Here is a 19979-nt window from a genome sequence, read left to right on the forward strand (position 1 = left end):
TTCTTATAGATACACCAGGAAAAGTAGTTGGACCAATAAGGTTCACCAATATTACCGGCGAGAAGATGACCCTGTGGTGGGATGCTCCTCTCAATGACGGCTGTGCACCCGTCACTCACTACATCATTGAAAAACGGGAAACCAGCAGACTTGCTTGGGCACTAATTGAGGATAATTGTCAAGCCCACAGCTATACTGCCACTAAACTAATAACTGGCAATGAATACCAATTCCGTGTTTCTGCAGTTAACAAGTTTGGTGTTGGGAGGCCACTTGATTCTGACCCAGTGGTTGCTCAAATACAATACAGTAAGTATCTGTTTTTACCAAGTGGTGCTATGTCGTAAGATTAACTTCCAACCAACATGTCTAACTTGTCTTCATTTTACAGCTGTTCCCGATGCCCCTGGCACTCCAGAACCTAGTAATGTAACAGGCAATAGCATTACCCTGACATGGGCAAGGCCAGAATCAGATGGTGGCAATGAAATTCAACAATATATCCTTGAAAGGAGAGAAAAGAAAAGCACACGATGGGTGAAAGTGATCAGCAAAAGACCAATCTCCGAGACAAGATTCAAAGTCACTGGTCTGATAGAGGGTAACGAGTATGAATTCCATGTCATGGCTGAAAATGCTGCAGGAGTAGGACCTGCAAGTGGTATCTCAAGACTAATCAAATGTAGAGAGCCCGTCAGCCCACCAAGTGCTCCCACGGTGGTCAAAGTGACAGACACATCCAAGACAACTGTGAGCTTAGAATGGTCTAAGCCAGTGTTTGATGGCGGCATGGAAATAATTGGATATATTATTGAAATGTGCAAAGCTGACTTAGGAGACTGGCACAAGGTAAATGCAGAGGCATGTGTGAAAACAAGATATACAGTCACTGATCTACAGGCAGGTGAAGAATACAAATTCCGGGTTAGTGCTATCAATGGTGCTGGGAAAGGAGAGAGCAGTGAAGTGAGTGGCACAATTAAAGCAGTTGACCGATTAGCAGCTCCTGAGTTAGATATTGATGCAAACTTCAAGCAGACCCATATTGTTAGAGCTGGGGCCAGTATTCGCCTCTTCATTGCCTACCAGGGTAGACCTACTCCTACAGCTGTGTGGACCAAACCTGACTCCAACCTTAGCATTCGGGCTGATATCCACACAACAGACTCCTTCAGCACCCTCACTGTGGAAAACTGCAACAGAAATGATGCAGGGAAATACACCCTTACTGTAGAAAACAACAGTGGTAGTAAATCAATCACATTCACTGTAAAGGTGCTAGACACTCCGGGCCCACCGGGCCCAATCACTTTCAAGGATGTGACCCGCGGAACTGTTACACTGATGTGGGATGCTCCTATCCTTGATGGTGGTGCCCGAATCCATCATTATGTGGTAGAAAAACGAGAAGCAAGTCGTCGTAGCTGGCAGGCTATCAGTGAAAAATGCACTCGTCAGATCCTCAAGGTCAGTGACCTGGCAGAAGGCGTTCCATACTATTTCCGTGTTTCTGCAGAAAATGAGTATGGTGTGGGTGAACCCTATGAAATGCCAGAACCAATCGTAGCCACAGAACAGCCTGCTCCCCCTAAGAGACTTGATATCATTGACACAAGCAAATCCTCTGCAGTCTTAGCTTGGCTTAAACCTGACCATGATGGAGGCAGCCGGATCACTGGCTACCTTCTCGAAATGAGACAAAAGGGATCTGACTTCTGGGTTGAGGCTGGTCGCACCAAACAGCTGACTTTCACAGTTGAGCGCCTGGTTGAGAACACTGAATATGAATTCCGTGTGAAGGCCAAGAATGATGCTGGCTACAGTGAACCCAGGGAAGCCTTCTCCTCTGTCATCATCAAGGAGCCTCAAATTGAGCCCACTGCTGATCTCACTGGAATTACTAATCAGCTCATAACTTGCAAAGCAGGAAGCACATTTACCATTGATGTCCCAATCACTGGTCGTCCTGCTCCCAAAGTAACATGGAAGCTTGAAGAAATGAGACTTAAGGAGACAGATCGAGTGAGTATCACAACAACAAAAGACAGAACCACCCTGTCTGTAAAGGATAGCATGAGAGGTGACTCTGGAAGATACTTCTTGACCCTGGAAAACACAGCTGGTGTTAAAACATTTACCATCACAGTTGTGGTCATTGGAAGGCCAGGTCCAGTAACTGGCCCCATTGAGGTCTCATCTGTCTCAGCTGAATCATGTGTCCTGTCATGGGCTGAACCTAAAGATGATGGAGGTACTGACATTACTAATTACATAGTTGAAAAGCGTGAATCGGGCACAACAGCTTGGCAGCTTGTCAATTCCAGTGTCAAGCGCACTCAGATTAAAGTCACTCATCTCACAAAATACATGGAATATTCTTTCCGTGTCAGTTCGGAGAACAGATTTGGTGTCAGCAAGCCTCTAGAATCAGCACCAATAATTGCTGAGCATCCATTCGGTAAGAAAAATAAAAATATTTCAAACTCCATTAAGTATTTCCCCTGAATTTTATAAAATTGTATTCATATTTCATACCTTTGTTTATATTTAGTCCCACCAAGTGCTCCTACCAGACCTGAAGTTTACCACGTGTCTGCCAATGCCATGTCTATTCGTTGGGAAGAACCTTACCATGATGGTGGCAGTAAGATCATTGGCTACTGGGTTGAGAAGAAAGAACGTAACACCATTCTTTGGGTGAAAGAAAACAAAGTGCCATGCTTAGAGTGCAACTACAAAGTGAGTGGCTTGGTAGAAGGACTAGAATACCAGTTCAGAACATATGCACTCAATGCCGCAGGTGTTAGCAAAGCCAGTGAAGCCTCAAGACCTATGATGGCTCAAAACCCAGTTGGTATGTATTAAAACTGAATGGCTATATTTGTTTATTATCATCATCATTATTATTGACATTAGAATTCAGAGTTGTATTTTTTTAACTTGACTTTTGCATCCCTTCCAGATGCACCAGGAAGACCAGAGGTGACAGATGTCACAAGATCAACAGTGTCACTGATTTGGTCTGCCCCAGTGTATGACGGTGGCAGCAAGGTTGTGGGCTACATTGTAGAGCGTAAGCCGGTCAGTGAGGTTGGAGATGGTCGCTGGCTAAAGTGCAACTATACCATTGTATCTGACAATTTCTTCACTGTGACGGCTCTCAGTGAAGGAGACACTTACGAATTCCGTGTGCTGGCTAAGAACGCAGCAGGAGTCATTAGCAAAGGATCAGAATCTACAGGCCCTGTCACTTGCAGAGATGAATATGGTAAAATAAATAAATAAATAAATAATAATCAATGTACTCCTTTTAAATGATCACAATTTTTGTGAAAATGAACTGTCATATTTATTCATATCCATTTTGCCTGTGACAGCTCCACCCAAAGCTGAATTGGATGCCAGATTACAGGGTGATCTGGTTACCATCAGAGCAGGCTCGGATCTTGTCCTTGATGCTGCAGTTGGTGGCAAACCTGAACCCAAAATTATCTGGACCAAAGGGGACAAGGAACTAGATCTCTGTGAAAAAGTCTCTTTGCAGTATACAGGCAAACGAGCAACTGCTGTGATCAAGTTCTGTGACAGAAGTGACAGTGGAAAATACACATTAACAGTGAAGAATGCCAGTGGGACCAAGGCCGTGTCTGTCATGGTCAAAGTTCTTGGTAAGCATGTCAAATGTTCTTTTATTTTTTATAGAATTTTCAAGTGTGGAGAAAAAAAAAGATCTGAATCATTGCTTGCCACTGACACCTGTTTCAGATTCCCCTGGCCCATGTGGAAAGTTCACTGTCAGCAGAGTAACAGAGGAAAAGTGCACTTTAGCCTGGAGCCTTCCTCAGGAAGATGGAGGGGCAGAAATAACTCACTACATCGTGGAAAGACGAGAGACTAGCAGGCTCAACTGGGTGATCGTCGAAGGCGAATGCCCAACCCTGTCCCATGTAGTTACCAGACTCATTAAGAACAATGAATACATATTCCGAGTGCGGGCGGTGAACAAATATGGCCCTGGTGTGCCTGTTGAATCAGAGCCAATTGTAGCCAGAAACTCATTCAGTGAGTATGAATACTTTGAAACAACTTGGTAGTTAAATATAATGGGATCGGGGGAGAGGGGGACATTTCTATCAATAGTGATTTTGTGTAATTCTGACCACGCTCATTTTCATAAAAATATAAACAGCTATTCCATCACAACCGGGCATACCTGAAGAAGTTGGGGCTGGCAAAGAGCATATCATCATTCAGTGGACAAAACCTGAATCTGATGGTGGTAATGAGATCAACAACTACCTAGTAGACAAACGTGAGAAAAAGAGCTTACGCTGGACACGTGTCAACAAAGACTATGTGGTATATGACACGAGGCTGAAGGTGACTGGCCTCATGGAAGGTTGTGATTACCAGTTCCGGGTCACTGCGGTCAATGCTGCTGGTAACAGTGAACCCAGCGAAGCTTCCAACTTTATCTCATGCCGAGAACCATCATGTGAGTTCCAAGAATCACACATAAGCCATCAAAACCATGTTACAAATAATTTTCCAATATACCATTTCCAAGAACCTCTGGAATTTATGAATGATCTAGAAAAGCATATGCTTATTAGAGGGATCTTAAATACAGCTAAGCCAGAACATTTTAACCATACTTCTGTTGATAAGTTAGCAGTTACGTTGCTAAAAATTATCGCAGTATTTTCCAGCCTATGAAAAAATTATTTTACTACCAATATGAAAGAGATTTTATAAATATTGTGGTGTAGTGATAATAATTACTAAAAAGAAAAAAAATGTCTCTTTTAAGAAGAGCATAAAGGTTAGTATTCTAATAAGTGCCTAACAAAATTATTGTCACAAGAGCTTCAAAAATAAATGGCAAATCCTTGTACAGAGTTTGAGCCCAATGACTAAAAAGAATATACCATTGTGACTGAATAGGGGAAGAAGAAACCACTTCCTGTACTCATTAGAAACACAGAGGTGACAAGTGATATTAACCCTGTGAAAGCTGAGCAACTAAGGAAAAGTCCCTGAGAACAGGTATTTTAAGCAATGAGCTGGGCTAGAAGAATCCAACATAGCTGGTCAAAGTAGCAGGAAAAAACCATCTATCTTTCTAAAGAAATGTAATTTTTAAAATAAAATAATAATGATGTTGATAATGATATAGCATACAGCACTGTCCTATAATATCAGAGGAGCCCAGTTACACAGATTATCTTGGTGAGTGTGGACAAAGAACAAAAATGCCTTACTCTTCTGGGGGAGGGAGAATCAGAAGAAAGGAAGGTGACTACGTACTTGTGGGTTAAGATGCAGCGATCATAGGGTAACTTGTATTTCTTATGGCCCATAAGGATACATCTTCAATGAATCCTTTTTTTTTAAATTTTAATCCTTTACTACACTATAAAAAGACCTTTTAAAATATTGAGTTTAATAAATCACAGGGGTTTTTTCCCCCCTAAACCTTATTAAAAGACCTTTTGAAATACTGGGGTGGGGGGGCGAGAAGAACAATGTCTTTGTGAGTCTTAAAAACCAAAAATATAAACCTCAAAGCTTCCTTATTTGTATAATGTCCAAATCCCCCTTTTTAAATTCCACAGATACCCCTGGACCACCTTCTGCTCCAAGAGTTGTGGATACCACCAAGTCCAGCATTAGTTTGGCATGGACCAAGCCCATGTATGATGGTGGCATTGACATCATGGGATATGTTCTTGAAATGCAAGAGAAGGATACTGATCACTGGTACCGAGTGCATACCAATGCCACAATAAGAAATACTGAATTCACTGTGCCAGACCTTAAAATGGGCCAGAAATACTCCTTCAGGGTTGCTGCTGTGAATGCGAAGGGTATGAGTGAATACAGTGAGTCAACTGCTGAAATTGAGCCTGTGGAAAGACTAGGTATTTATAATATAAGCTTTTAGGTGAATTATTGTCTCATCACACCTGTTCGTGAATTAAGTTTTGACATTTACTTTCCAGAAATACCAGACCTAGAGCTTGCAGATGACTTGAAGAAGACTGTGACCATCAGAGCTGGGGCCTCATTGCGCCTGATGGTGTCTGTATCTGGAAGACCACCTCCCGTCATCACATGGAGCAAGAAGGGCATTGACCTTGCAAACAGGGCAATTATTGACACCACTGACAGCTACTCTTTACTTATTGTGGACAAAGTTAACCGGTATGATGCTGGAAAATACACTATTGAAGCCGAAAATCAATCTGGCAAGAAATCAGCAACAGTCCTTGTTAAAGTATATGGTAAGTATTGGTCTTAAAATTGACTATGCTGTGAGTAGATCTCTTAGAAAAAAATACCCCTTGACCTAGGATCACCTCTCTAGAGAGAAACCATGTTGAATACGTGTTCCTGGAAGACACAAAACAAAAAGCTATCAAGCAACCGGCAAATAAGTATGAATCTTACATTCTATTTTTTTAGATACTCCTGGTCCCTGTCCTTCGGTGAGAGTTAAAGAAGTATCAAGAGATTCTGTGACCATTACCTGGGAAATTCCCACAATTGACGGTGGAGCTCCTGTCAACAATTACATTATTGAGAAGCGTGAAGCTGCCATGAGAGCATTCAAAACAGTAACTACCAAATGCAGCAAGACACTTTACCGAATTTCCGGACTTGTAGAAGGAACCATGTACTATTTCCGAGTGTTGCCAGAAAACATTTATGGCATTGGGGAACCCTGTGAAACATCTGATGCAGTTCTGGTCTCAGAAGTACCTCTGGTGCCTACAAAGCTAGAAGTGGTCGATGTCACCAAATCAACTGTCACTCTGGCCTGGGAAAAACCACTCTATGATGGTGGCAGCCGACTCACTGGATATGTTCTTGAGGCCTGCAAAGCTGGCACCGAGAGATGGATGAAGGTTGTCACCTTAAAACCCACCGTCCTAGAGCACACTGTTATTTCCTTAAATGAAGGTGAACAGTACCTATTCAGAGTAAGGGCACAAAATGAGAAAGGCGTGTCGGAACCAAGAGAGATCATCACAGCCGTGACTATACAAGACCTCAGAGGTATGTACCACATCACCAAAAACATCAATAATAGTGAAGTAAAAGAAAACATTCTGAATTCATGATACTTTGTCATTAGAAACAATGCTTAAGAATTAAAGGCCTACTTTCTTTCTCCTAGTGTTGCCAACAATTGATCTTTCTACAATGCCTCAGAAGACCATTCATGTCCCAGCCGGCAGACCAGTGGAGCTTGTGATACCCATCGCCGGTCGTCCACCACCTGCTGCTTCCTGGTTCTTTGCTGGTTCTAAACTAAGAGAATCAGAGCGTGTCACAGTTGAAACTCACACTAAAGTAGCTAAATTAACCATCCGTGAAACCACTATCAGAGATACCGGAGAATACACGCTTGAATTGAAGAATGTAACTGGAACTACTTCAGAGACCATCAAAGTTATCATTCTTGGTAAGGATGTGTGACAAAGACACATATATGCAAGTTGTTGATGTTCAGTCACCCAGTTGTGATCTGAAGTGAAAATTAATTTCCCGGATTTCTTTCTCTTTCATAGATAAGCCTGGTCCTCCAACTGGGCCTATTAAGATTGATGAAATTGATGCTACTTCAATTACCATTTCCTGGGAACCACCTGAATTGGATGGTGGCGCTCCATTGAGCGGTTATGTGGTAGAACAGCGTGATGCCCATCGTCCAGGATGGCTGCCAGTATCTGAATCAGTGACTAGACAGACTTTTAAGTTTACCAGACTCACTGAAGGAAATGAGTATGTGTTCCGCGTGGCTGCAACAAACCGCTTCGGGATTGGCTCTTACTTGCAGTCTGAGGTCATAGAATGTCGCAGCAGCATCAGTAAGTCCTTGGACCTTTCAGGCCACCATTCTCCCCACCTGATTCTGAACGTGAACAGAAGGGAATCTGTTTTTACTATGTCATAAGGAAAAAGAGGTCCCGAAATTCACCCCAGGGTCTTTCTAAGGTTTCTAAATTTTCCTGGAGATTTTCAACATGGTTAATTTTTTTTTTTTAATGAAAAAGAGGAAGGAGAAAAGGAGGGATGGAGACAGGAGGGACTGGCTAGGTTATAGTGAGAAAAAAATACAGAATGCATGCTTAATAAGTATTTATACAATTGAAGAAAATGAGGAATCTCAAGAAAAGTACAAAAATTAGAAAAATAGTCACAAGTCTTACATGCTATTTAAAAAGCTAAGACATACTGGGCGCCTGGGTGGCTCAGTTGGTTAAGCGACTGCCTTCGGCTCAGGTCATGATCCTGGAGTCCCGGGATCGAGTCCCACATCGGGCTCCCTGCTCAGCAGGGAGTCTGCTTCTCCCTCTGACCCTCCCCCCTCTCATGTACTCTCTCTCTCTCTCTCATCCTCACTCTCTCAAAATACATAATAAATAAATCTTTAAAAAAAAAAAAAGCTAAGACATACTTACAGAAATGTGTGAGTCTTTATTTTAATGTATTCTCATTGCCATAATGTGTTTACCTCTGTTTTACTGAAGGTATTCCTGGACCTCCAGAAACATTACAAATATTTGATGTCTCCCGTGATGGCATGACACTGACTTGGTACCCACCAGAAAACGATGGTGGCTCCCAAGTGACTGGATATATTATCGAGCGCAAAGAAGTGAGAGCAGATCGATGGGTCCGTGTAAATAAAGTACCAGTGACAATGACACGGTACCGTTCCACTGGCCTTATTGAAGGCTTAGAATATGAACACCGTGTCACAGCCATTAATGTGAGAGGGACTGGGAAACCAAGTCGTCCTTCCAAACCCATCGTTGCCATGGATCCAATTGGTAAATACATTGTGTATAGGACAATTTTTTGAGGTATAATTTAAATGTAGTAAAATTTATCCTTCTGAAATATGTAATTCTAAGTTTTGAAAAGGTCCTGTTGTATAAGCACCACACCAGTCAAAATACAGAATTCTTCCATCAGCCCCAAAAGTTCATTTGTGGATACCCTCCCCACTCCAGCCCCTAGCAGCTTTGGGCAAGTAACTTTTTATAGTCTCCTCTTGAATCTATTTCCCATTCTTTAAAATGGGACTTATAATTCATGCCCTATATCAGTGTTTAATTCTTTGAATAAGTTAATATTTCTGAAAGCACTTTAAAATCTGATGATAAATGTAAGATGGTAGTAGTGATCATAAACAAAGCACATTTAAGACAAAGGAAAAAGCCAAGAGCTTTAAGTATTTTTAACTGATAAAAATGAATAAAATTTTAACAAAAAACTGTATTCTAATGCTAACAGTCCATGTTTACACAACTCATTGCATGTTAGGTGGCAGAGCTGAGTTTCAGCTTTGCAGCAACAATATCTTGTTGTCTTATTCTTAACCCCAGCTCCTCCAGGAAAGCCACAAAACCCAAGAGTTACTGATACAACAAGGACATCAGTCTCCCTAGCCTGGAGTGTTCCAGAAGATGAAGGAGGATCTAAAGTCACTGGCTACTTGATTGAAATGCAAAAAGTAGATCAACATGAGTGGACCAAATGTAATACCACCCCAACCAAGATTCGGGAGTATACCCTAACACATCTGCCTCAGGGCACTGAATACAGATTCCGTGTCCTAGCTTGTAATGCTGGTGGACCTGGGGAGCCCGCTGAGGTACCAGGAACAGTCAAAGTCACTGAAATGCTTGGTAAGACATATGATCACTTACTTTCTGCTAATAATTGCCTTAGGATTTATTTCTTACCATCCCCCCACTGCCCAAAAAATGCTAATTGTAACTGGCTCTTTTTTCCCCAGAATATCCTGATTATGAACTTGATGAAAGATACCAAGAAGGTATCTTTGTAAGACAAGGTGGAGTCATCAGACTTACCATACCAATCAAAGGAAAACCATTCCCAATATGTAAATGGACCAAGGAAGGCCAAGATGTTAGTAAGCGTGCCATGATTGCAACCTCTGAAACACACACTGAGCTTGTAATCAAAGAAGCAGACAGGGATGATTCTGGCACTTATGACCTGGTTCTGGAAAACAAGTGTGGCAAGAAGGCTGTCTACATCAAAGTCAGGGTGATAGGAAATCCCAACCCTCCTGAAGGGCCACTTGAATATGACGACATACAAGCTCGCTCTGTGAGGGTCAGTTGGAGACCCCCTGCCGATGATGGTGGTGCTGACATCTTAGGCTATATTCTTGAGAGACGAGAAGTGTCTAAAGCCGCCTGGTATACAATTGATTCCAGAGTCCGAGGTACATCTCTGGTGGTAAAAGGCCTCAAAGAGAACGTGGAATACCATTTCCGTGTTTCAGCTGAAAACCAGTTTGGCATAAGCAAACCCTTGAAATCTGAAGAACCAGTCATACCAAAAACACCACTGAGTAAGTACTCTTCCAACCACCACACTGTACAAAATCTTCCAGTACTCTTTCATTTTGAAATGAAAGCCATCAGCTTACAAGATATGGGACCGTACTCTTAACACACGTTTTCTACTTTATATCCATAGATCCTCCAGAGCCTCCAAGCAATCCTCCAGAAGTACTCGATGTGACCAAGAGTTCTGTCAGCCTGTCTTGGTCCCGGCCGAAAGACGACGGTGGTTCTCGAGTCACAGGCTACTACATTGAACGCAAGGAGACATCAACTGACAAGTGGGTCAGGCACAACAAGACTCAGATAACAACCACAATGTACACCGTCACTGGGCTTGTTCCTGATGCAGAGTATCAGTTCCGCATCATCGCACAGAATGATGTTGGCCTAAGCGAGACCAGCCCTGCTTCTGAACCAGTTGTTTGCAAAGATCCATTTGGTAAGGAGAGAGTTTCTAAAGGGGTTCAAACCAAAGAGGCAAGCCATCTTTGGTCTTTCTCTTTTATTTCAGCAGTAAAGCTGATTCCCTTTTCAATTGTTTTAAAAATATTTCAGATAAGCCAAGCCAACCTGGAGAACTTGAGATTCTTTCAATATCCAAAGATAGTGTCACTCTACAGTGGGAGAAACCTGAATGTGACGGTGGCAAAGAAATCCTTGGATACTGGGTTGAATATAGGCAGTCTGGAGACAGTGCCTGGAAGAAGAGCAATAAGGACCGCATCAAGGACAGACAATTCACAATAGGGGGTTTGCTGGAAGCCACTGAATATGAATTCAGGGTTTTTGCTGAGAATGAGACCGGGCTTAGCAGACCTCGAAGAACTGCTATGTCTATAAAGACTAAACTGACATGTAAGTAGCCACTAGTTCTCTGCTTATGACCTACAAACTAAGCAACGTATTGAGGCTAATTCCTCCTTTATATTAAGTAGACATACAGAAAACCTTACTGGAGAGCAAGTGTTTGGGAAGAGTGAACTCACTTTGGCATATACACACACAGGAAATAGCTGCTATGTTCTATAGGAAGTCATTCCAAGCACATAACTCAGTTGATGTTAAGTGCAGTGACCTGAGCACCTTCTTAGAGCCATTTCTCCTTCAAATGCAATGGTTTGGGATTTTTTTTATGCTTCCTAATAAGACTTGTATGGTCAACAAATGTACCCCACTTCAGTGAACCTAAGGCAAAGATTCTCTCTATAGATTCATAGAGAGAATTCATATTTCCCCAAACCCCTAAACATTATCGATGTCTCCCCACTGTAAAGAGAAAAGTCACTCTACATAATAATGTGATGATGTGCTCACTGAATCCCTATTTGCCATAGGGCCTCAGGAAAAGCGCTATGAAATTTTTAAGAACTAGACTCATGTGTAAGTCATGGTATCTAATAGAGTGTTAGTCAAAAGGATAAATTCATTCCTGATGTACAAGGACAGAGGATTACAGATTCAGTAGTAATAATAATGCATTACTATTATCTTTCATCTTCTTCAGCTGGAGAGGCTCCAGGAGTGCGCAAAGAAATGAAGGATGTTACCACCAAGCTGGGCGAAGCTGCTCAACTGTCATGCCAGATTGTTGGAAGGCCTCTTCCTGACATTAAATGGTACCGATTTGGTAAGGAGCTGGTACAAAGCCGGAAGTACAAAATGTCTTCAGATGGACGCACACATACGCTAACAGTAATGACAGAGGAACAAGAAGATGAAGGTGTTTATACCTGCATAGCTACTAATGAGGTTGGAGAAGTAGAAACCAGTAGTAAGCTTCTCCTGCAAGCAACACCACAGTTCCATCCTGGTTACCCACTGAAAGAGAAATATTATGGTGCTGTGGGTTCGACACTTCGACTTCATGTCATGTACATTGGTCGTCCAGTACCTTCCATCACTTGGTTCTATGGCCAGAAACTTTTGCAAAACTCAGAAAACATTACTATTGAAAACACTGAGCACTATACTCATCTTGTCATGAAGAATGTCCAACGTAAGACTCATGCTGGGAAATACAAAATTCAGCTCAGCAATGTCTTCGGAACAGTTACTGCCATCCTTGATGTGGAAATACAAGGTATTTTATTTTAGTTTTTAGTGTTTTTTTCATTTTTCAAGGAAAAAAGAGATCTCAGGTGACATACTACAAAGAAAACCACTATCATTGTATTTTCTCACAACAGATAAACCAGACAAACCCACAGGACCAATTGTGATAGAAGCTCTATTGAAGAACTCGGCAGTGATCAGCTGGAAACCACCTGCAGATGATGGAGGCTCCTGGATCACCAACTATGTGGTGGAGAAATGTGAGGCCAAGGAAGGGGCTGAATGGCAATTGGTGTCTTCAGCCATCTCAGTGACAACCTGCAGAATTGTAAACCTCACAGAAAATGCTGGCTATTACTTCCGGGTTTCAGCCCAGAACACTTTTGGCATCAGTGAGCCTCTGGAAGTTGCCTCGGTTGTGATCATTAAGAGTCCTTTTGGTAAGTACAACCCCTACAGTCTTCCTATGGCAAAATTCCATCCTTACATAGAACTCTTATTAACAGAAATAACTTTTGAAAGAAAATAGCCAAGATTCTAATAAAGTACAAGTGCATTTTATCTCATTAAAATTGAACTTTTGCACATCTATAAGGGCAAATATAAACCCTGTTCTTTAAAAATGAACTTTGTGTTTTGATAAGTTTCTTAGCATAAAGTGACCCATTTCATTTTTCTGGAATAGCTGTTCTTAGAACTTTGGGTTCATAAGATTTTCTTTTAAAAAACTAAGCTTTTAATAAAGCTGCTTGTTTCACCTCATGACTCAAATCTTTGTTTCTTTGAAACAGAAAAGCCAGGTGCTCCTGGCAAACCAACTATCACTGCTCTCACAAAAGATTCTTGTGTTGTGACTTGGAAGCCACCTGCCAGTGATGGAGGTGCAAAGATTAGAAATTACTACCTTGAGAAACGTGAGAAGAAGCAGAATAAATGGATTGCTGTGACCACAGAAGAAATTCGAGAAACTGTCTTTTCAGTGCAAAACCTTATTGAAGGTCTTGAATATGAGTTCCGTGTGAAATGTGAAAATCTAGGTGGGGAAAGTGAATGGAGTGAAATATCAGAACCTGCCACTCCCAAATCTGATGTCCCAATTCAGGCACCACACTTTAAAGAGGAACTGAGAAATCTAAATGTCAGATATCAGAGCAATGCTACTTTGGTCTGCAAAGTGACTGGTCATCCAAAACCTATTGTGAAATGGTACAGACAAGGCAAAGAAATCATTGCAGATGGATTAAAGTACAGGATTCAAGAGTTTAAGGGTGGCTACCACCAGCTCATCATTGCAAGTGTCACAGATGATGATGCCACAGTTTACCAAGTCAGAGCTACCAACCAAGGGGGATCTGTGTCTGGCACTGCCTCCTTGGAAGTAGAAGGTAAATACCTCAAATCTATAAAAATCAGTTTGGTGCTAGAAGACATATTGTTAATTAGGGTTGGGGGGGGTCGTTGCACTTAAATAGTGTTGGGTATTGCTAAATTACATTCTTTCTTCTTTTATTCTGCTGCAGTTCCAGCTAAGATACACTTGCCTAAAACTCTTGAAGGCATGGGGGCAGTTCATGCTCTCCGAGGTGAGGTGGTCAGCATCAAGATCCCTTTCAGTGGCAAACCAGATCCTGTGATCACCTGGCAAAAAGGACAAGATCTCATCGACAATAATGGCCACTATCAAGTTATTGTCACGAGGTCTTTCACATCACTCGTTTTCCCCAATGGAGTAGAGAGAAAAGATGCTGGTTTCTATGTGGTCTGTGCTAAAAACAGATTTGGAATTGACCAGAAGACTGTTGAACTGGATGTGGCGGATGTTCCTGACCCACCCAGAGGAGTCAAAGTTAGTGACGTATCACGAGATTCTGTCAACTTAACATGGACTGAGCCAGCTTCTGATGGTGGCAGCAAAATCACCAACTACATTGTTGAAAAGTGTGCAACTACTGCAGAAAGATGGCTCCGTGTAGGACAGGCCCGAGAAACACGTTATACCGTGGTCAACTTATTTGGAAAAACAAGCTACCAGTTCCGTGTAATAGCTGAAAATAAATTTGGCCTGAGCAAACCTTCTGAGCCTTCAGAACCAACCATAACCAAAGAAGACAAGACCAGAGCCATGAATTATGATGAAGAGGTAGATGAAACTAGGGAAGTTTCCATGACTAAAGCATCTCATTCGTCAACTAAGGAACTGTATGAGAAATATATGATTGCTGAAGATCTTGGGCGTGGTCAGTTTGGAATTGTCCACCGTTGCGTTGAAATATCCTCAAAGAAGACTTACATGGCCAAATTTGTTAAAGTCAAGGGGACTGATCAGGTTTTGGTAAAGAAGGAAATTTCCATTCTAAACATTGCCAGGCACAGAAACATCTTATACCTCCATGAATCATTTGAGAGCATGGAAGAATTAGTTATGATCTTTGAGTTCATATCAGGACTTGATATATTTGAGCGCATTAACACAAGTGCTTTTGAACTTAATGAAAGAGAAATTGTAAGTTATGTTCGCCAGGTCTGCGAAGCACTTGAGTTCTTACATAGTCACAATATTGGACACTTTGACATTAGACCAGAAAATATCATTTACCAAACAAGAAGGAGCTCCACCATTAAAATCATAGAATTTGGTCAAGCCCGTCAGCTGAAGCCAGGGGACAACTTTAGGCTTCTATTCACTGCCCCCGAATACTATGCACCTGAAGTCCACCAGCATGACGTTGTCAGCACCGCCACAGACATGTGGTCACTTGGAACACTGGTGTATGTGCTGTTAAGTGGTACCAATCCATTCCTGGCTGAAACTAACCAACAGATAATTGAGAACATCATGAATGCTGAATATACTTTCGATGAAGAAGCATTCAAAGAGATTAGCCTTGAAGCCATGGATTTTGTTGACCGGCTGTTAGTGAAAGAGAGAAAATCTCGCATGACAGCATCCGAGGCGCTCCAGCATCCATGGCTGAAGCAGAAGATAGAAAGAGTCAGTACTAAAGTTATCAGAACATTAAAACACCGGCGTTACTACCACACACTGATCAAGAAAGACCTCAACATGGTTGTGTCAGCGGCCCGAATCTCTTGCGGTGGTGCAATCCGATCTCAGAAGGGAGTGAGTGTTGCTAAAGTTAAAGTAGCATCCATTGAAATTGGCCCAGTTTCTGGGCAGATAATGCATGCAGTTGGCGAAGAAGGAGGATATGCCAAATATGTATGCAAAATTGAAAATTATGATCAGTCTACCCAAGTGACCTGGTACTTTGGAGTCAGACAGCTGGAGAACAGTGAGAAATATGAAATCACCTATGAAGATGGAGTAGCCACCATGTACATCAAAGACATTACCAAATTTGATGATGGCACCTACAGATGCAAAGTAGTCAATGACTATGGTGAAGATAGTTCTTACGCAGAACTATTTGTTAAAGGTGTGAGAGAAACTTACGACTATTACTGCCGTAGAACCATGAAGAAAATTAAGCGCAGAACTGACACGATGAGACTCCTGGAAAGGCCACCAGAATTTACGTTGCCTCTCTATAACAAGACAGCTTATGTGGGTGAAAATGTCCGATTTGGAGTAACTATAACTGTCCACCCAGAGCCTCGTGTAACATGGTATAAATCAGGTCAGAAAATCAAACCAGGTGATGATGATACGAAGTACACATTTGAATCTGACAAGGGTCTTTACCAGTTAACAATCAGCAGCGTAACTATAGATGATGCTGCTGAATATACGGTTGTGGCAAGGAACAAATATGGTGAGGACAGCTGTAAGGCAAAACTGACTGTAACCCCACACCCACCGCCAACAGATACAACCTTAAGACCCATGTTCAAACGGCTGCTGGCAAACGCAGAATGCCAAGAAGGCCAAAGTGTCTGCTTTGAAATCAGAGTGTCTGGCATCCCCCCACCAACATTAAAATGGGAGAAAGATGGCCAGCCACTGTCCCTGGGGCCTAACATTGAAATTATCCACGAAGGCCTGGATTATTATGCTTTGCACATCAGGGACACTTTGCCTGAAGACACAGGTTACTATAGGGTCACAGCCACGAACACAGCTGGATCCACCAGCTGCCAGGCTCACCTCCAAGTGGAACGCTTAAGGTACGTCAAGCATGAATTCAAAACTAAGGAAGAGCGTGAACGACATGTCCAAAAGCAAATTGACAAGACACTAAGAATGGCTGAAATTCTTTCTGGAACTGAAACGGTGCCACTGACACAAGTAGCCCAAGAGGCTCTGAGAGAAGCTGCCATCCTTTACAAACCAGCTGTAAGCACCAAGACTGTAAAAGGGGAATTCCGTCTTGAGACGGAAGAAAAGAAGGAAGAGAGAAAACTCCGTATGCCTTATGAGGTACCAGAACCACGCAAGTACAAACAGACTACCATAGAAGAAGACCAACGCATTAAGCAATTTGTGCCTATGTCTGACATGAAATGGTACAAAAAGATACGTGATCAATTTGAAATGCCTGGGAAAATTGACAGAGTTGTACAGAAAAGACCCAAGCGCATCCGCCTTTCAAGATGGGAACAGTTCTATGTGATGCCCCTTCCACGCATTACAGATCAATACAGACCTAAATGGCGTATTCCCAAACTCTCCCAAGATGATCTTGAAATGGTGAGACCAGCCCGCCGCCGTACACCTTCTCCAGATTATGACTTTTATTACAGACCTAGAAGACGTTCTCTTGGTGACATGTCAGATGAAGAATTACTCCTTCCCATTGACGACTACTTGGCAATGAAAAGAACAGAGGAAGAGAGGCTGCGTCTTGAAGAAGAGCTTGAATTGGGTTTCTCAGCTTCACCGCCAAGCCGAAGCCCTCCACGTTTTGAGCTTTCTAGTCTGCGTTACTCTTCACCACAAGCTCACGTCAAGGTGGAGGAAACAAGAAAAGACTTCAGATATTCAACCTACCACATCCCCACTAGGGCTGAGACTAGCATGAGTTATGCGGAACTGCGGGAACGGCACGCCCGGGCCTCGTACAGGGAGCCAAAACAACGGCAGAGGATCATGGCTGAGAAAGAGGATGAAGAGTTGCTTCGCCCAGTCACTAGCACCCAGCGACTCTCAGAATACAGAAGTGAGCTTGACCACATGTCAAAGGAAGAAAAGTCTAGAAAGAAATCAAGGCGACAGAAAGAAGTGACAGAAATAACCGAAATTGAGGAGGAATACGAAATCTCAAAACACGCTCAGAGAGAGGCCTCCTCAAAACATGCTCAGAGAGAGGCCTCCTCAAAACATGCTCAAAGAGAGTCCTCCTCCTCCTCAGTATCTAGGCTGCTGAGGCGGCGGCGTTCCCTGTCTCCAACCTATATTGAGTTAATGAGGCCAGTGTCCGAGCTAATCCGGCCACGCCGACCGCCAGAGGAGGAATATGAAGATGACACAGAAAGAAGGTCCCCTACTCCAGAGAGAACTCGCCCCCGTTCCCCCAGCCCTGTGTCTAGTGAGAGATCACTCTCCAGATTTGAGAGGTCTGCCAGATTTGATATCTTTTCCAGGTACGAGTCCATGAAAGCTGCTTTAAAGACTCAGAAGACATCAGAAAGGATGTATGAAGTCTTGAGTCAGCAGCCTTTTACGCTGGACCATGCCCCTCGAATCACACTGAGAATGCGCTCCCACAGGGTACCCTGTGGCCAAAATACACATTTTATCTTAAATGTTCAGTCTAAGCCAACCGCTGAGGTTAAATGGTACCACAATGGTGTCGAACTCCAGGAAAGCAGTAAGATTCATTACACCAACATGAGTGGGGTATTGACCCTAGAAATTCTGGACTGTCAAGCTGAGGACAGTGGAACATACCGCGCTGTGTGTACTAACTATAAAGGTGAGGCCACGGACTACGCAACCTTGGATGTAACAGGCGGGGATTACACTACCTACGCTTCCCGGCGCAGAGACGAACAAGTCCCCCCATCTGTTTTCCCTGAGCTAACAAGAACAGAGGAATACGCTGTTTCGTCATTCAAGAAAATGTCTGAGATGGAAGCGTCTTCTTCAGTCAGGGAAATGAAGTCACAGATGACAGAGACAAGGGAAAGTCTCTCGGCATATGAACACCACACATCCGCGGAAATGAGAAGTGCTGTGGTGGAACAAAAGTCGCTGGAAGAAAAAACCACACAGAGAAAGATCAAGACGACTTTGGTGGGAGCAAGAATTCTGACGAAGCCAAGGTCTGTCACTGTGTATGAAGGCGAGTCCGTGAGGTTTTCTTGCGACACAGATGGGGAGCCGGTACCCACTGTGATCTGGCTGCGTGGCGGCCAAGTTATAAGTTCTTCTGCCCGCCACCAAGTGACCACCACAAAGTACAAATCAACCTTTGAGATCTCTTCAGTCCAGGCTTCTGATGAAGGCAATTACAGCGTGGTGGTAGAAAACAGCGAAGGGAGGCAAGAAGCTCAGTTCACTCTGACTGTTCAGAAGGCCAGGGTTCCTGAAAAGGCCGTGACGTCACCACCGAGAGTCAAATCCCCAGAACCTCGAGTGAAATCCCCAGAAGCCGTTAAGTCTCCAAAACGAGTGAAATCCCCGGAACCAGTCACTTCCCACCCAAAAGCTGTATCACCCACAGAGACAAAACCCACACCAACAGAGAAGGTTCAGCAGCTGCCGGTCTCTGTCCCACCCAAGATAACTCAGTCCCTGAAAGCAGAAGCTTCTAAAGATATTGTGAAGCTGACCTGCGCAGTCGAAAGTAGTGTATTATGCGCAAAAGAGGTCACCTGGTATAAAGATGGCAAGAAACTGAAGGAAAATGGGCATTTCCAGTTTCATTATTCGGCAGATGGTACCTATGAGCTCAAAATCCATAACCTCACGGAATCTGACAGTGGAGAATACATCTGTGAGATATCTAGTGAAGGTGGAACTTCAAAAACGAACTTCCACTTTATGGGACAAACCTTTAAGAGTATCCATGAACAGGTGTCAAGGACATCAGAAACTAAGAAAGCAGCTCAGAAAACTTCTGAGTCGACAGAAACCAAGAAAACTGAACCAAAAGCTCCTGAACCAATTTCCTCAAAACCAGCCATCGTTACTGGACTGCAGGATACAACAGCTTCTGCAGACAGCGTCGCTAAGTTTGCGGTTAAAGCTACTGGAGAACCCCGGCCAACCGTCATCTGGACAAAGGATGGAAAGGTAACCAGTTCTTAAATGTCTCTCAGTTTTATCTCCTAAAAATCTAACCCCTTCCCTCCTCCCCATCTCCCCAAAAATGTTTAAACTTAACTTCTTTTTTAAAACTCAAATCACTTGCATTCTATAGGCTGTTACACAAGGAAGTAAATACAAACTCTCTGAAGACAAAGGAGTTTTCTTCTTAGAAGTTCATAAGACTGATACTTCTGACAGTGGGCTTTATACTTGCACAGTAACAAATTCAGCTGGATCTGTGTCCTCTAGCTGCAAATTAACTATAAAAGGTAGGTTGGCTTTTATATTTACCATTGTTTTTCAGAAAATGATATTAAGGAAAGTTT

At 42.8% G+C, this 19979-nt stretch overlaps 1 protein-coding gene and 1 long non-coding RNA gene across 6 annotated transcripts in view; one reads left to right on the top strand and one right to left on the bottom strand.

Annotated features, from left to right (window-relative positions):
* Nucleotides 1-19979, top strand: part of TTN (titin) — a 267591-nt gene that overhangs the window by 243574 nt on the left and 4038 nt on the right. Inside the window, exons 287-308 of the mRNA XM_073881860.1 lie at nt 10-309; nt 392-2458; nt 2552-2854; nt 2963-3268; nt 3378-3668; nt 3766-4062; nt 4190-4495; nt 5616-5921; nt 6003-6284; nt 6466-7059; nt 7181-7468; nt 7575-7874; nt 8538-8840; nt 9399-9701; nt 9812-10396; nt 10525-10830; nt 10947-11246; nt 11896-12471; nt 12578-12883; nt 13235-13828; nt 13964-19638; nt 19766-19922. Coding sequence (XP_073737961.1) covers nt 10-309; nt 392-2458; nt 2552-2854; nt 2963-3268; nt 3378-3668; nt 3766-4062; nt 4190-4495; nt 5616-5921; nt 6003-6284; nt 6466-7059; nt 7181-7468; nt 7575-7874; nt 8538-8840; nt 9399-9701; nt 9812-10396; nt 10525-10830; nt 10947-11246; nt 11896-12471; nt 12578-12883; nt 13235-13828; nt 13964-19638; nt 19766-19922 — 14745 coding nt within the window. The remainder of the gene's footprint in view (nt 1-9; nt 310-391; nt 2459-2551; nt 2855-2962; nt 3269-3377; nt 3669-3765; nt 4063-4189; nt 4496-5615; nt 5922-6002; nt 6285-6465; nt 7060-7180; nt 7469-7574; nt 7875-8537; nt 8841-9398; nt 9702-9811; nt 10397-10524; nt 10831-10946; nt 11247-11895; nt 12472-12577; nt 12884-13234; nt 13829-13963; nt 19639-19765; nt 19923-19979) is intronic.
* LOC112806828 (uncharacterized) overlaps nt 1-19979 on the bottom strand; it is a 55664-nt gene that overhangs the window by 28069 nt on the left and 7616 nt on the right. For 4 of the 5 annotated variants that reach the window (XR_012375058.1, XR_012375059.1, XR_012375055.1 and 1 more), the window contains exon 3: nt 7777-7918. The exons of the other annotated variant lie outside the window; for it this stretch is intronic. This is a non-coding gene — a long non-coding RNA (uncharacterized lncRNA). The remainder of the gene's footprint in view (nt 1-7776; nt 7919-19979) is intronic. 5 annotated transcript variants of the gene reach the window in all.

Source organism: Callorhinus ursinus, unplaced genomic scaffold (genome assembly GCF_003265705.2).
Source record: "Callorhinus ursinus isolate GAN/ISIS: 27379988/994484 unplaced genomic scaffold, GSC_fseal_2.0 scaffold2, whole genome shotgun sequence".
Classification (NCBI taxonomy): Eukaryota; Metazoa; Chordata; class Mammalia; order Carnivora; family Otariidae; genus Callorhinus; species Callorhinus ursinus.